Source organism: Artemia franciscana, chromosome 4, assembly GCF_032884065.1.
Source record: "Artemia franciscana chromosome 4, ASM3288406v1, whole genome shotgun sequence".
Lineage (NCBI taxonomy): Eukaryota > Metazoa > Arthropoda > Branchiopoda > Anostraca > Artemiidae > Artemia > Artemia franciscana.
Window position 1 is genome coordinate 23,026,434 of NC_088866.1, and position 14,272 is coordinate 23,040,705.

Below are 14,272 nucleotides of genomic sequence, written 5' to 3' on the forward strand. Positions count from 1 at the left end.
CAAACACATTTGAAAAAACAGTTGGAGATGAGATACCAGTTCAAAAGAATTCGGAACAAGATTCAAAACACTAATCCCATCAATATCCAAAGATTTTTATTTTAAACCCTTAATACCTTTAACAATAGCCCACTTTTCAACTGGAATCACATGTCTCTGACATAAACGTGACGGCAAATTTTTTTTGAGCAGACATGAGTAACGCTTATGCACTGCATAATTAACTTTCGAAAATATTTTTGAATAATGTTTGATCCAAGATGTACGAGATATAATATCACTAGAACTTGCATCCGGAAACTTGGCAGAATTAACACTTTTCGCCACTCACTATTACTTTTCGGAAAAGTTTCACCGGAGTAACGAACGGCACGAAGATGGCGTTTATTTTCGAGTTTTGTCTTTTGTTTTAGATCAAACACAGTACCCCGAAAAGGTCGACCACAGGCAGACCAGATTCTTAACCAGAATTTGACCTTATTCTTGACTTTTTTCAGCTAAGGATCACACTTCCAAATTGGTTTTTGGGTATTCCGCCTGACACGGATCAGCGGGATGGCCACATCTTCAGCTTGCTTTATACATAAGATAATATGAAAAAAACTTCGTTTTCTTAAAGAGTTAAAGAGGCTGCGTCCCAAAGTCGAACCTTAAAACGTACAGGAATTAGGAGAGGCAGTTGGGGGGCTGCCGCCCCCAAACCCCCCGCTTTTAAAGACTTTTGTACAGGTTTTTTTTGTTTTGGGGGGCTGCCCTGTCGCCCCCCTGACCCCCCGCTCTTGGCTTCGGAAAAGGCCCTCTTTTAATTAACAAAACAAAAAACCTGTACAAAAGAGTCTTTAAAAGCGGGGGGTTTGGGGGGCGGCAGCCCCCCCAACTGCCTCTCCTAATTCCTGTACGTTTTAAGGTTCGACTTTGGGACGCAGCCTCTTTAACTCTGTAAGAAAACGAAGTTTTTTTCATATTATTTCTGTACGTTTTTCTACAATCCATGGTGGATGTAATTTAATAATTCCTGTACTCCTCGTACAGGAATTAGGACTGTCTCTCCTAATACCTGTACGTTTTAAGGTTCGACTTTGGGACGCAGCCTCTTTAACTCTTTAAGAATTAAATAAAAAAAAAACCAATTTTTTTAGCTGAAAGTAAGGAGCGACAAAACTTAAAACGAACAGAAATTACTCCGTATATGAAATGAGTTGTCCCCTCCGCAATCCCTCGCTCTTTACGCTAAAGCTTTAAATTGTTTTAAAAAGTAGAATTGTGGCAGAGTCAAACTTTAGCGTAAAGAGCGAGGGATTGCAGAGGGGACAACTCATTTCATATACGGAGTAATTTCTGTTCGTTTTAAGTTTTAATGTCGCTCCTTACTTTCAGCTAAAAAATTGTTTTTTTTATTTAATTTCTGAACGTTTTTGAATTAATGCATGTTTGGTTTTGGCTCTCCGCCCATAAATTATTAAAATGAAATTTGTATATTAATTCTTTTTTTGGCTAAATGGCTTTCTCTTAGTTTTGATCAGACGATTTTGAGAAATAAGGGGTGGAGAAGGAGGCCTAGTTGCCCTCCAATTTTTCGGTTACTTAAAAAGGCAACTAGAACTTTTAATTTTTAACGAACGTTTTTATTAGTAAAAATATACGTAACTTAAGAATTAACTTACGTAACAAACTTTCATAACCTTATATTTTTATTATGTATACGAGGGGGTTTGTACCCTCGTTAATACCTCGCTCTTTACACTAAATCGTAAGTTTTGTCCCAATTCTTTAAGAATGACCCCTGAATCAGAAAGGCCGTAGAATAAATAGTTGAAATTACTAAAAATACTTTAGCATAAAGAGCAAGGTATTTATCTCCTCCTTAATACCTCGCTCTTTATGCTAAAGTATTTTTAGAACCCCTCATATGCGTAATAATCTCTGTTCGTTTTAAGTTTCAATGCTACTTCTTCCTTTCATTTGAAAAAAACGTTTTCATGTTTATTTTTCATTGTTTTCTTATAGTAATGCTAGAGAATCCTGCGCCCTTGTCATTGAATTTTTCTTCCCTAATGATAGATTCCTCCAAAGAAAGATCCTCCAACATAGCCCCCTCTCCTCAGCCCCACCCCCAAACAAAATAAAATCCCCCTGAAAACGTCTGTACACTTCCCAATAACCATTACTATATGTAAACAATGGTCAAAGTTTTTAACTTGCAGCCCCTCCCCCAGGGATTTTGGGGGAGTGAGTCATCCCCAAAGACATAGTTATTATGGTTTTCGACTATGCTGAACAAAATGGCTATCTCAAAATTTTGATCCGTTGACTTTGGGAAAAAAATGAGCGTGGGAGGGGGCCTAGATGCCCTCCAATTTTTTCGGCCACTTAAAAGGGGCACTAGAACTTTTCATTTCCGTTAGAATGAGCCCTCTTGCGACATTATAGGACCACTTGGTCAATACGATGACCCCTGGGGAAAAGAAAAAAAACAAAAACAAATAAACACGCACCCGTGATTTGTCTTCTGGCAAAAAATACAAAATTCCACATTTTTGTAGATAGGAGCTTGAAACTTCTACAGTATGGTTCTCTGATACGCTGAATCTGATGGTGTCATTTTTGTTAAGATCCTACGACTTTTAGGGGGTGTTTCCCCCTATTTTCCTAAATAAGGCAAATTTTCTCAGGCTCGTAACTTTTGATCGGTAAGACTAAACTTGATGAAACTTATATATTTAAAATCAGCATGGAAATGCGATTCTTTTGATGTAGCTATTGATATCAAAATTCAATTTTTTAGAGTTTTGGTTACTATTGAGCCGGGTCGCTCCTTACTACAGTTCGTTACCACGAACTGTTTGATTGAAATTTGAAACAGTTCGTTACCACGAACTGTTTGAAACGAAGTTTTTTCATATTTTGTGAAAAAAAACCGCCCGATAAGGGACTTGAACCCTTGACCTTAGGATTAAAACTCCCACGCTCTACTGACTGAGCTAACCACCTGCGTGGGTGTAAATATAACTTTTAAATACCTTTTAAAAATTTCAAATTAACATGGGCTCTTATGGAGAAATGAGTTAATTAAGTGGCTAATACGTGGTTTCTGGAAAACAGGGAAGGAGTTGTCGGATCGAGCTGAAATTTCGCGGATAAGCTCCTGGGCCGTAGGGGACCTTAACTTTTGAATTTCAGCCCGATCGGACAACGTTAAAGGGGGGGTGGGTTGGTTGTCGAAACTTTCGGGGGGTTAAGATTTTCCAACGAAACTTTCAAGGAAACTTACTCGGAGAATTCCGCATCGAATGAGTCTTCGTACACCCAGATACGATGTCGGCTGTGACCTGTAGGCGTGGCAGAAAAAAAAGAACATGAAAATTAAGTGGCTATGCGTGGTTTCTGGAAAACAGGGAAGGAGTTATCGGATCGAGCTGAAATTTCGCGGATAAGCTCCTGGACCCTAGGGGACCTTAACTTGTGAATTTCAACCCAACGTTAACGGGGGGCTGGGGTTGGTGGGTTGAAACTTTCGGCCAGATTTTCCCCATGAAGGAAAAGTCGGAGGGGGATGAAATTTGGCAGGTTTCTTAGTTGGAGCTCGGGCTACGAAATACATCCCTCCCCATCCCTCTGCGACCACTGGAACCGAAGATCGCTTAACATTGTCGTGGTTCGCCTCTTTATAGAGGCACGAGTGTGCCTCCTTGATAATGTCACGATAATAGCGTTTCAAATCAGCACTAGCATTGCCAATAATAGGATACGCATTTGTGCAAAGAAGATGGAAAGGGACACGTACGGTGGACAGTAGAGCTCCAAGTGTAGCAACGTAAAGAGGCATGTTCGCACTAGACCAATTACGTTTTTCAAACCGCTCATGCGACATTGAGGGTTGGTTCGAGTATATGTCAGAAGTAACCATAATATCAAAATACAGAGGTAAATGATCATAATCTCTCTCATCTTCATCAACATGTACTGCTGAAGTTTGTAATGAATAATAGCAGATACAATGGTCTAAATTTGAGACCGAACCACAACAGTGGATATATCTGCTATCCAAACCAAAAAGCTTGAAAATACTCAGAAGTGGGCATGCCAATTATTGCTTGAGATAAATTACCCATTATGGGAGGATAGGCTGCAGACACTGAGGCTTCAGAAGCTGTCTTTAGGGCGCCAATATTTTAAGATGTGTTTTCGAAAAAATTGCCTGAACTCTGATGGTTGTCGCTAAATTCTACCGGATTTTCAAGAACCACAAAACCAGTCGGCCTAAAACATGGAAAGGACTCACTTTGTTATGCCAATTTCTTTGTCCTCCACATCAATAGGCATTAAAACGGTGTCTATCAATCTTTGTTCTGTACTTCTTGAAAATGCTATCTAAGTTTTGATGATTCATTTGTATACTAATCTGTTTTATTTCGTGTTATATTTTCTTGTCATTTGACATCTACTGCTACCTTTAGTCGTTGTATGTATGCAAGAAAATATGTTATGAGTTTGCAAAGCATGTTTTCTTTGTGTCCTTTATGAATTAATGGGCCTGTGTTGTAGTTAATGAATTTTTTCAGTGTTCAAGATGTATTCTATATGTTTTAGATGCCTTGAACAGCTAAGTCAAAAAGGACTTTGAGATAAGGGGCCCATCCTCTAAATATTAGTGCACTCACGATTTTGGGATATTCTATTCTGAAAAAAAAAAGACTTCAGAACCAAATAAAATCCATATAAAAGGAATGAACCAATCGATAGACCTGCAGACTCAAATATGTAGATAACAAAATTAGTTTGGTCAAAAAAATTTGCATAATGGCTTTAGTAGTACCATAGCCGACATTAGGTTCAACCAATAAGGATAAATAATCTTGATTTCCTTTTTTTTTTTCAGATGGAAGAACTCAGTGAAGTTGTGGCAGTACTTCAGGATGTTAAGTCAACGGAAAACAAGTTTCAGAGGCGCTCAAAGCTTCTTAAGGCTAAAGAAACATTAACCCCTCTAAGGAAATTGGGGAAGGAATGTTTCCTGGTTCTGCTAGAAATAGCGACAAAAGATCCATCTGAATCATGCAGAGAAATAGCTTTAGAAATATTACTAAAAAGTTTAGATTTGATTACAGAAGATGACATTCCAACACTTATGAAACTTTTCACATGTATTAGACATAGGATAATCAACGAAGAATCTGAAACTGTTGTAGAATCTCTACTTGAGACAGTTAATATATCGTTGCTGCGGCTTAAAACCATAGTTTACAACAAAGACTACAAGAAACAGCTTTTGCCTTGCATGCAAGATATCATTGATGTTGCTGATTGGTCTATCCACACTAAATCTCCTGATCTGAAGCTCATGGGATGTTGTGTTGTTGACAATGCTGCTGAAGTTTTTGGGACACATTTGAATCTCCAGAAGGAGAAAATTGTAAAATCACTTGTTCTGCAGTTAGATCATCATCAAGGCAAAGTTAGGAAAGCTTGTTGTTGCACTTTCGGTAGTACCTCTTTTTTATTTTTTTTGCATGTGTTTCACAATTCATCTTCACATCACTATTTATTCTTCGTCTTTATTGCCTTTTTCATACCCGAAAACTTTTTTACGAGCTTAAAATTTATGCTCTACATCTCCTAGTAAGTAAGCTCAAAGTCTTGCTGAGATTCTGGGAAAATACAGGACATTAACGTACCTGATATAGAGTAGATTTTCTTTTCTGGGATCATTTTAATTCCATAGAGGCATACTATATCTATGACAAAAAGCAAGATTTTGGTCTGCTGTTAAAGTGCCTAAGAGAGTAGATTTCCTTTCGTGGAATCATTTTGATTCATAAAAAGCGCTATGTCTACAGAACACTGCTAATGTCTACAGATTCTTTTCAGAAAGAAAGTGGATATAAAAAAGACGAAAAAACTAAAAATTATGTTTTTACGGCGAATCGGAATAATGTTACATTTTCTGATGGGTTTTAATCGTGGGAATACCTGATGTGGGGATTCCATAAATTCAGGATTTTTCAAGTGGAATATGTGATGGTCTTTGAGTTTTTGGAGGCCTCGCCTTTAACGCCAAACACTCTTTCAATAATTGAATGACCTTAATTTCAAAAACATTTTATGTTTCAATGTAGATCATTTAGAGTGGGTTTGGGGGGGGGGGATCAAAGAGACTTATGTGTTAAGGAAGTTTTGATCTTAAGGTAATTATGATTATAAAGTTAAACTCAGGATGATGCAATCTTTGCCCTAACTGACGAGTTTCAGGCAATAGGACCGACTCAATCAAAGGCCTTAGAGCCTGCTGGTATCCTAAGCCAGAATAGATGCTCTGTCATGATACTATCTTGATTGGTAAATACCCCTTATATGTTTAGGCAGATTAACATAGAATTCATTGGGATGCTGAAGCCCCTAGGGTCTGGCTGGGTCCAAACTAAATGTAGGATTATAATATGGGTATTTTTGAAATCTTATTCTTTGTCCATTCAGAACCTCGTAGACCTGGGTAAGATGGACTTTAGTGTCTGAACAAGTAGTATTACTGTTGGATAAAAAGTTCTCTAAGAAGGTCGAAGGGCTCCTCCTACCCAACAACTTCATAAAAATTTTACCTCTTTTTGAAACCATTAATTTGGTAGCTTTTAACAAATTAACTGTAGTTATCAAGTTTTAATCATTTTCTGACTAAAAACTGATTGAAAGTCATTAAATTGTATAGGTCCATTGAGAATTTTGGTTGAACTAAAAACAAAAGGGCAAACAGTCGAACATCGTGTTGGCTATTTTTGATTAACTAATCTTAAGGGAAATTCCTGGTAAGCAGCTTTTATCAGATTCTTATCAATGGTTTGTCTATAAGGTGAATTTAGAAAAGAAAAAAATCATAAAACTTTTAATTACGTTTATTTTATTTATTTTTTTAAAGCCAAATGCAATATACTAAACTAAAAAGCTAAAAGTATATGTTAAAAAAATGCATAAAATCAACTGATTCTTTATTTTTAGGTAATATAGTTAAATGCTAAAATGCTTAGGTAAATGCTAAAAATAGTATTTAAAAATGCAAAAGCTGGTAATAAAAAAGAGGGGAAATGGGCTAAATAACCTACTAAAACAGGGTGAATATATTGCAAATCAAACAGTTTGGGGTAACGAACTTTAAGTAAGAGCGACAAGGGTTTATATTAACTGAAATTCTGAAAAAAGGGATTCTGATAACATTGCATACATCCAAAGAATTCAACGCTTCTATCTACAATAATTTAATATTGTGCTTTTTTGGAAAATAAAGATAGCAAATCCGTGTTTTTTCGGTTTTTTTTTCTCCCAGGTTGCCTGCATTGGATCGCATCCCTTCCCCCCTCTGTCCTAATAAACTTTTAGAGGGATGCATTTTTTCATGGATGATTGTCATTCTTGAAGCATTGTTTTACGAATATTAAACATGAATGCAAAAAATGGGTAAAAGGAAGGATTGGTATTTCATTCCTTCACATTTAAGAAAGCATTGGATTCGGCCCTAGATGGATAGTTAAGAAAAGACAAAAGACAATCTTTGGTTAATTTGTTATCCTTTATCCGTGAAACATTTTCTCGTAATCTCTTAACCTTTCTGTCGTTGTTCAAAACTAAAACTAAAGATATTCAACTAAAAAAAATAAGGTATATGCTTAATAATGAACAGTATCAATTATTCTTTATTTTTAGGTAAATTAGTTACGATAGATCATAACTTACCATTGGACTACGAGGAATCTTTGGTAAAACTCGTTGCTGACCAGAATTTCCAAGTGCGACTTGAATCAACAAAGCTAATTCGTGACTGGTTGATATCATGGGAAGAGCTTGGGCAGTACCTCTGTGTTTTTCTTCCCTATCTTCTTATCAGGTTTTTTTTTCACTAATTTTATAGGTTATGGGGAAAGTTTGTGGAAACTTCAGGCTGAAAGTATGAAGTAGATCCAAGCAGATAAATTTTTTTACTCTCTGAACCTATGTTAGGCCTATTCAAACCTGAAAACAAAGATTTCCCTTACAAAATTATGTTTGTATATTGTGTAGGGTAAATTATGTTTGTATGGCTTTGTTAAAATTATGCTTGAATGTTGAGCTTACCATAAAATTATGAATGTTTTTGATACTACTATATTTTCGTCAAAGTGGCCATGTTGAGCCATAAAAATTAGTAATCATATCTACCAAGTTGAAATTTATAAGATTTTTCGCCTGTAAAAATTCAAACGTCGATAATCTGTTGATTACTAAAGGTATTTACACCTTCGAAGGAAAGCTACAAATTCTTAAGCTTCTTGTGTAATATATTCTATTCTGATTTGGCACCAACTACTAGCGAAAACTGCATGCTCCAGATTGGTCTTAATTTTAGCTGACCTGGTTTTGTGTTGACTGCCTGGGGATTTGTTCAACAGGGCAGTGGCACTGAGTTTAGTAGTATTTTCTTCGTTAAGCTTTTTTCGGGCTGGCGGCTTGTGAGCCCGAAACATGTGAGTCTGCATTTTCTTTTAATGTCAACTACGTCGTGGAAGCATCATCTTCTTATCTCTATATTCCAAACCATATCAATAAGTTTCTAAGGATTCTCTATGGGCATCCGTGGTTAAAGAGTTCGTGTTTCAGCATCAATTGTCTTCATAGTACATGTCTCGCTTCCATATGCTCGTACTAATCTGTCCATTCCTTCGTAAATTAGAATTTTGGTGTGGAGATAAATTTGGCGTTTACGTCACGGGTATTTGTTCATTTGTCGCTGCTGATGCTATTCTATTCTGATTCTAGATTTGCAGTTACCATGCTTGTCGATCGCTGAACCTACTTACTTGAAAATGATTACGTTTTCGGTTTCTATCGAGTCAAGAACAATTATTGGGGTAGTTGCATGCAAGTCATTCGCCATGTGTTAGTTTCGGTACTGTTAATTATAAAACCAAGAGATGTAGAATTATTAGAAATTTCTGTGCTTTTACATCTGACTCAGTAAGTAGGGTTACATTACATCGTTTATATGATTGAGGCATGTCATGGTAGAGTCTGGAGATACATCAACTCCTTGGCATGTCACTGGCGCCCGGAACATTACCAGTCAATGGCGCGAAATTAAACAGTAATGGTGAGAGTATGCATCCTTGCTAAACTCCATAGCTCTTACTCGAGAGAAAAATCCTACCTCATTTGGTCTATTTTTGGAATTTTTTGTTTGTGAAAAGTATCTCGGAATTAATAAGAAAATAATTTTTATAGCAGTTTCAATGACTTGGATACCCCTGTAATTCGATATTGTAGACGTTTCACTTTTCTTGAATCCTGATATCGTGATAGATTTTTGGCAATTTTTGGCGTGTAGACGAATAGTCAGTCCGGTACAGCAGACTGAAAATTTTGGCAGGTATGCCATTTATCTGAGGCTTTTTGTTACGTTTAAAGCTTTCAATGGGCTTCTGGCCTTCCGTGAGGGATGGGGAGCCACAGTCTATTATTTCATATCCACTCCTGGTCAGGAATGAGTTATTAGTCATGGTTTACTGGGTGTATTTTAACGATGTAGAATTTGTTAACAAGTCTGGTATGGAACTGAGAAGTGTTTCAAAAAATTTCTGTCATCATTTTATGACCACATCTTTTTTCGATACCAAATCTCCAATATGATATTTAACAGCTTCTGCTGTAGACTTACCTGACGCTTCTCTGAATAGCTTGTATAGGTTTCTCAAATCTGAATGTGTAGCTATTGCTTGCATATTGTCTGCAACGGCTTTCGAATTATGCTGACCATGTTTACCTGATGCCTAGTGGCACTGCTTCCTTAACCACTTTGATTTTTTGTGTCCCTTTTCACCGAATATTTGTGCTTTTTGTGGTGATATTAATTGAAGCAATGATAATACACTGATTTTGCTTTTGTTGCTTGCACCCTTGTACTAATGCAGGAATGTCCTTAAAGACGTCTTGGAGATCTGACCAGGCAACCTACACGCTTTTCTTTTCAAGAGATAGATATTCTGATGAGAGAGGTTTGAATTGCTTTGACCGTTGGAGGTAGAATTTTTTTATAATGTTTAGGTCCTCAAGTTTATCGATGTCAAATTCGACGGGGAAGATTAGTTCAGTGTCTGTCTGTGAAGTTTATATTTGGTTTCGTTTAATCATCTAATGGTCAGCTCCATTTTTTGAATCCGCATCCGCCCCTCGTTGCACTCTAGAGCATAGAACCAACGATCTTCATTTTGAAGACAACATGAAGCAGTAAATCTGGGATATCTTCCATCTCTTGCATAACATGTGAAGCTATGGTATGATTTGTGTTGTAACCATGCGTTGGTTACTGCCAGTTTATGATGCGTGGTTAACTGTATTAGAAATATGCTTCTTAAATATCAAATTCCCAGCCAATTTGGAACAACCTATCGTTAATCCAGGGTTTGCTTCCTTCCGATATAAACATTAAACCCACCACCAATTATGATCAGTGCTTTCGGACGCTTATCAGAGTATTTTAAATACTCTGATAAAACTCATTGCTTGTGTCATGGACGTGTGTTTGGTTGGAGTGTATACTGGGATTAAATAAAAAAAAATAGTTTTTTTTAACTGAAAGTAAGGAACGACATTAAAACTTAAAACGAACAGAAATTACTCCGTGTATGAAAGGGGCTGTTCCCTCCTCAACGTCCCGCTCTTTACGCTAAAGTTTGACTCTTTCTCTCAATTGTACTTTAGAACAGTAAATAAGTTTAACGCAAAGAGTGGGACATTGAGGAGGGAACAGCCCCTTTTATACACGGAGTAATTTCTGTTCGTTTTAAGTTTTAATGTCGCTTCTTACTTTCAGTTAAAATTTTTTTTTTTTTTATTTAATTTCTGAACGTTTTTGAAATAATGCGTGTTTGATTTTGGCTCTCCGTAAATAAATAATTAAAACAAAATTTGTGTATTAATTTTTTTTGTGCTAAATGGCTTTCTCTTAGTTTTGATCAGACGATTTTGAGAAAAAGGGTTGGGGAGGAGGCCTAGTTGACCTTTAGTTTTTCGGTTACTTAAAAAGCCAACTAGAACTTTTAATTTTTAACGAACGTTTTTATTAGTAAAAAATATATGTAACTTACAAATTAACTTACGTAACGAACTTTTATATTCGTATATTTTATTATGTATATGAGGGGGTTTGCCCCCTCGTTAATACCTCGCTCTTTAAACTAAAGCTTTAGTTTTATCCCAATTCTTTGATTGACCTCTGAATCACAAAGGCTATAGAATAAATAGTTGAAATTACTAAAATACTTTAGCGTAAAGAGCGAGGTATTTAAGAAGAGATGAATTCCCCATATGCGTAATAATCTCCTTTCGTTTTAAGTTTTAATGCTGGTCCTTACTTTCAGTGGAAAAAACTTTTTCATATTTATTTTTTCATTTTTTTTTAATTATGCTAGAAAATCCTGCGCTCCCTTCATGGAATTTCTCTTATCCCATGACAAATTCCTCCAAGGGAAGATCCTATCACGTAGCCTCCTCCCCTCAACCCCCCCCCAACCAAGAAATTCCCCTGAAAAGGTCTGTACACTTCCAAATAACCATTACTGTATGTAAACGCTGGTCAAAGTTTGTAACTTGCAGCCGCTCCCCCGGTGACTATGGGGAGTAGGTCAGCCCCAAAGACATAGTTATTATGTTTTTAGACTATGCTGAGAAAAATGGCTATCTCAAAATTTTGATCTGTTGTCTTTGGGAAAAATGAGTGTGGGAGGGGGCCTGTTTTTTTGGTCACTTAAAAAGGTCACTAGAACCTTTAATTTCCTTTAGAATGAGCCCTCTCGCGACATTCTAGGACTACTTGGTCGATACGATCACCCCTGGGGAAAAAAACAAAAAACAAACAAACAAATAAACACCCACCCGTGATCGGTCTTCTGGCAAAAAAAAATACTTAGTTCCACATTTTTTAGACAGGAACTTGAAACTGCTACAGTAGGGTTCTCTGATACACTGAATGCGATGGTGTAATTTTCGTTAAGATCCTATGACTTTTAGGGGGTGTTTCCCCTATTTTCCAAAACAATATCAAATTTTCTCAGGCTCGTAACTTTTGATGAGTAAAACTAAATTTGATGAAACTTATATATTTACAATCAGCATAAAAATCCCATTCTTTTGATCTATCTATTTGTATCAAAATTCCTTTTTTTTTAGAGTTTCGTTTACTACTGAGCCGGGTCGCTCCTTACTACAGTTCGTTACCACGAACTGTTTCATACATTTTACACTGTTGAATTTTCCCCGGAAACGCAATCTGGCTTATCAAGTTAGAATCAAGTTAAACTTGATAATAAATAAGCCTTTTGTCTGCTAAACCTCAGCGTTAATTAAATATCCGCATTGGCCATAGCAATCTTGGCGTTAGCAATCTTACTGTAAATGAGCCTTAAGAATTATGCTCTCTCTGTAAATTGTTAACACCCGTAACCCCTATCTAGGGCCGTATGCGGGATTTTTGTTTGGGATAGGGTTACGCAAAAAGCTTTAATAAACGCATCAAAAAGTTGTTTTTATGTATTTTTGTTATATTTTTATGAGTCGGACAAACAATTCAGGGTGAGGGGTTCAAACCCCCTAACCCCTCCGCTGTATACGGCTTTGTTTCTATCCAGTATGATATCTTGAAACACTATTTGCATTATAAATAACACTAATAATGACACTAATGCACTAGTAAACAATAACAAGACTTGTCAGTCTTAGCTGAAACTATGTAAGGTGAGGAAGCCTAGACTCTTTTAAATAAATTTAATTTATGAATATAGTTTAAAAACAAACTTTTTATCGATGTTATTTTTTGAGTAATTTCTTTTTATTTGCTTTATATTGTGTTTCGCTGATGACGGCTGTTGAGCATAGCCAAAATGTTATAATAGCTTTTACAACCTTTTTATTCACTGTCTTCACAGATTCCTCATTCTCATCTCCTTTTTTTTTACTAACACACCAATAAAAATAATATCAATCGAGACGCTAATAATAATAGTATTACTGCGTTTGAAATGATTTGTAGGTAATCCTCGAATATCTCTTCAGTGTAACTTTGAACTGAGAAAAAAAAATTCGGAGGGAAGGGGCTCAAAATTACGGAGGGAAGGGGAAGTGGTCAGGTGCAAAGAGCTACAAAAAAATCGCCAGATTTTGGAATCTTGACTGATCTGATAGTCGTTTGACGGTTAAAACTGGAGCTCAGTTAATCAGGTTTATATCAATGATTTCAGGATGAGAAAAACCGCTTTTAAATGGCTACGAAATGCTTTTTAGCAAGATCAAAAGGACAACTCAGGAGATAGTTGGCTCGATTCTTTTTGGGGCCAATCAGAAAGCCCTTTTTTGGAACGTGCTATTACACGTACCCTACTAATACTAGTAACGTGTCGTGATTTTTTTTAGCATTACGTGGAAATAGATTTTCAGCGGCAAAAATGGCATAATTCAGCAGTACCAAGAACAAGAATTCATGTTGAGTGAGACAATATCAAAAGCATGCTCGTTTGCTTTCTACTAACCTAGGATTCATCCATAGAAAAATTGTCCTCCCTGAAGTGCACCGACACTAAACTAGAAGTTCTTAAACAATTTCAAAACAGGGTCATGAATATGATACCAAACCCCTAGAGCGCATGGGTATTGAATTATGACTATGCTCCTTGCCCTATGGTCGGTTTAATAAGATAGTTTTTAGCAACCAAAAATATTTTTGAAGTTTGTTAACCCCTTTGCTGGCCTGACTTGAGCTCTTCTGGCTTTTTCCTCTTCCTAAGAAGAATTTGTACAAAGTTGTGATATTTCAGGACGCCAGAAACTATTCAAATGTATGATCATGAAGAGGAGGATAACCCCCTCCTCTCTCAGAAATTATGGTAAATTTTAGTGAAACATTTTTGCACACATACCAATAATTTTCTTGTGCCGTAGTTTCGTGGGAATGTCACATAATGTCAGGGGGGGGGGGGGTCAGGGTATTTTTTTATTGATTTTTTTTTTGTTTTTTTTTTGGTTTCCTTCTCATGTATTTGCTTCATGGCATTCATTGCTTCTTTTACTGTTATATTGCTAGGGAAATTGTTAAGATTATATGATCTGCTAGTTTTATATTATTAATAATTGTCTAGGGCAACCAGGGTAGGTTTGGTTGTTCCTCTAGGCTCTCTATTTTGTTGTCTATAGTGCTTGCTGTTTTATTTAGTCTCTTTTTCTTGTTTATTGTCACATCGTACAGCGAAAAAAATATTTTAGC

The 14,272-nt window shown here is 36.5% G+C and overlaps 1 protein-coding gene across 7 annotated transcripts in view; it reads left to right on the forward strand.

Moving 5' to 3' along the window:
• Nucleotides 1-14,272, forward strand: part of LOC136026164 (uncharacterized) — a 122,928-nt gene that overhangs the window by 65,058 nt on the left and 43,598 nt on the right. For all 7 annotated transcript variants that reach the window (XM_065702476.1, XM_065702475.1, XM_065702481.1 and 4 more), the window contains 2 exons: nt 4,880-5,483; nt 7,693-7,873. In XM_065702476.1, coding sequence (XP_065558548.1) covers nt 4,880-5,483; nt 7,693-7,873 — 785 coding nt within the window. The remainder of the gene's footprint in view (nt 1-4,879; nt 5,484-7,692; nt 7,874-14,272) is intronic.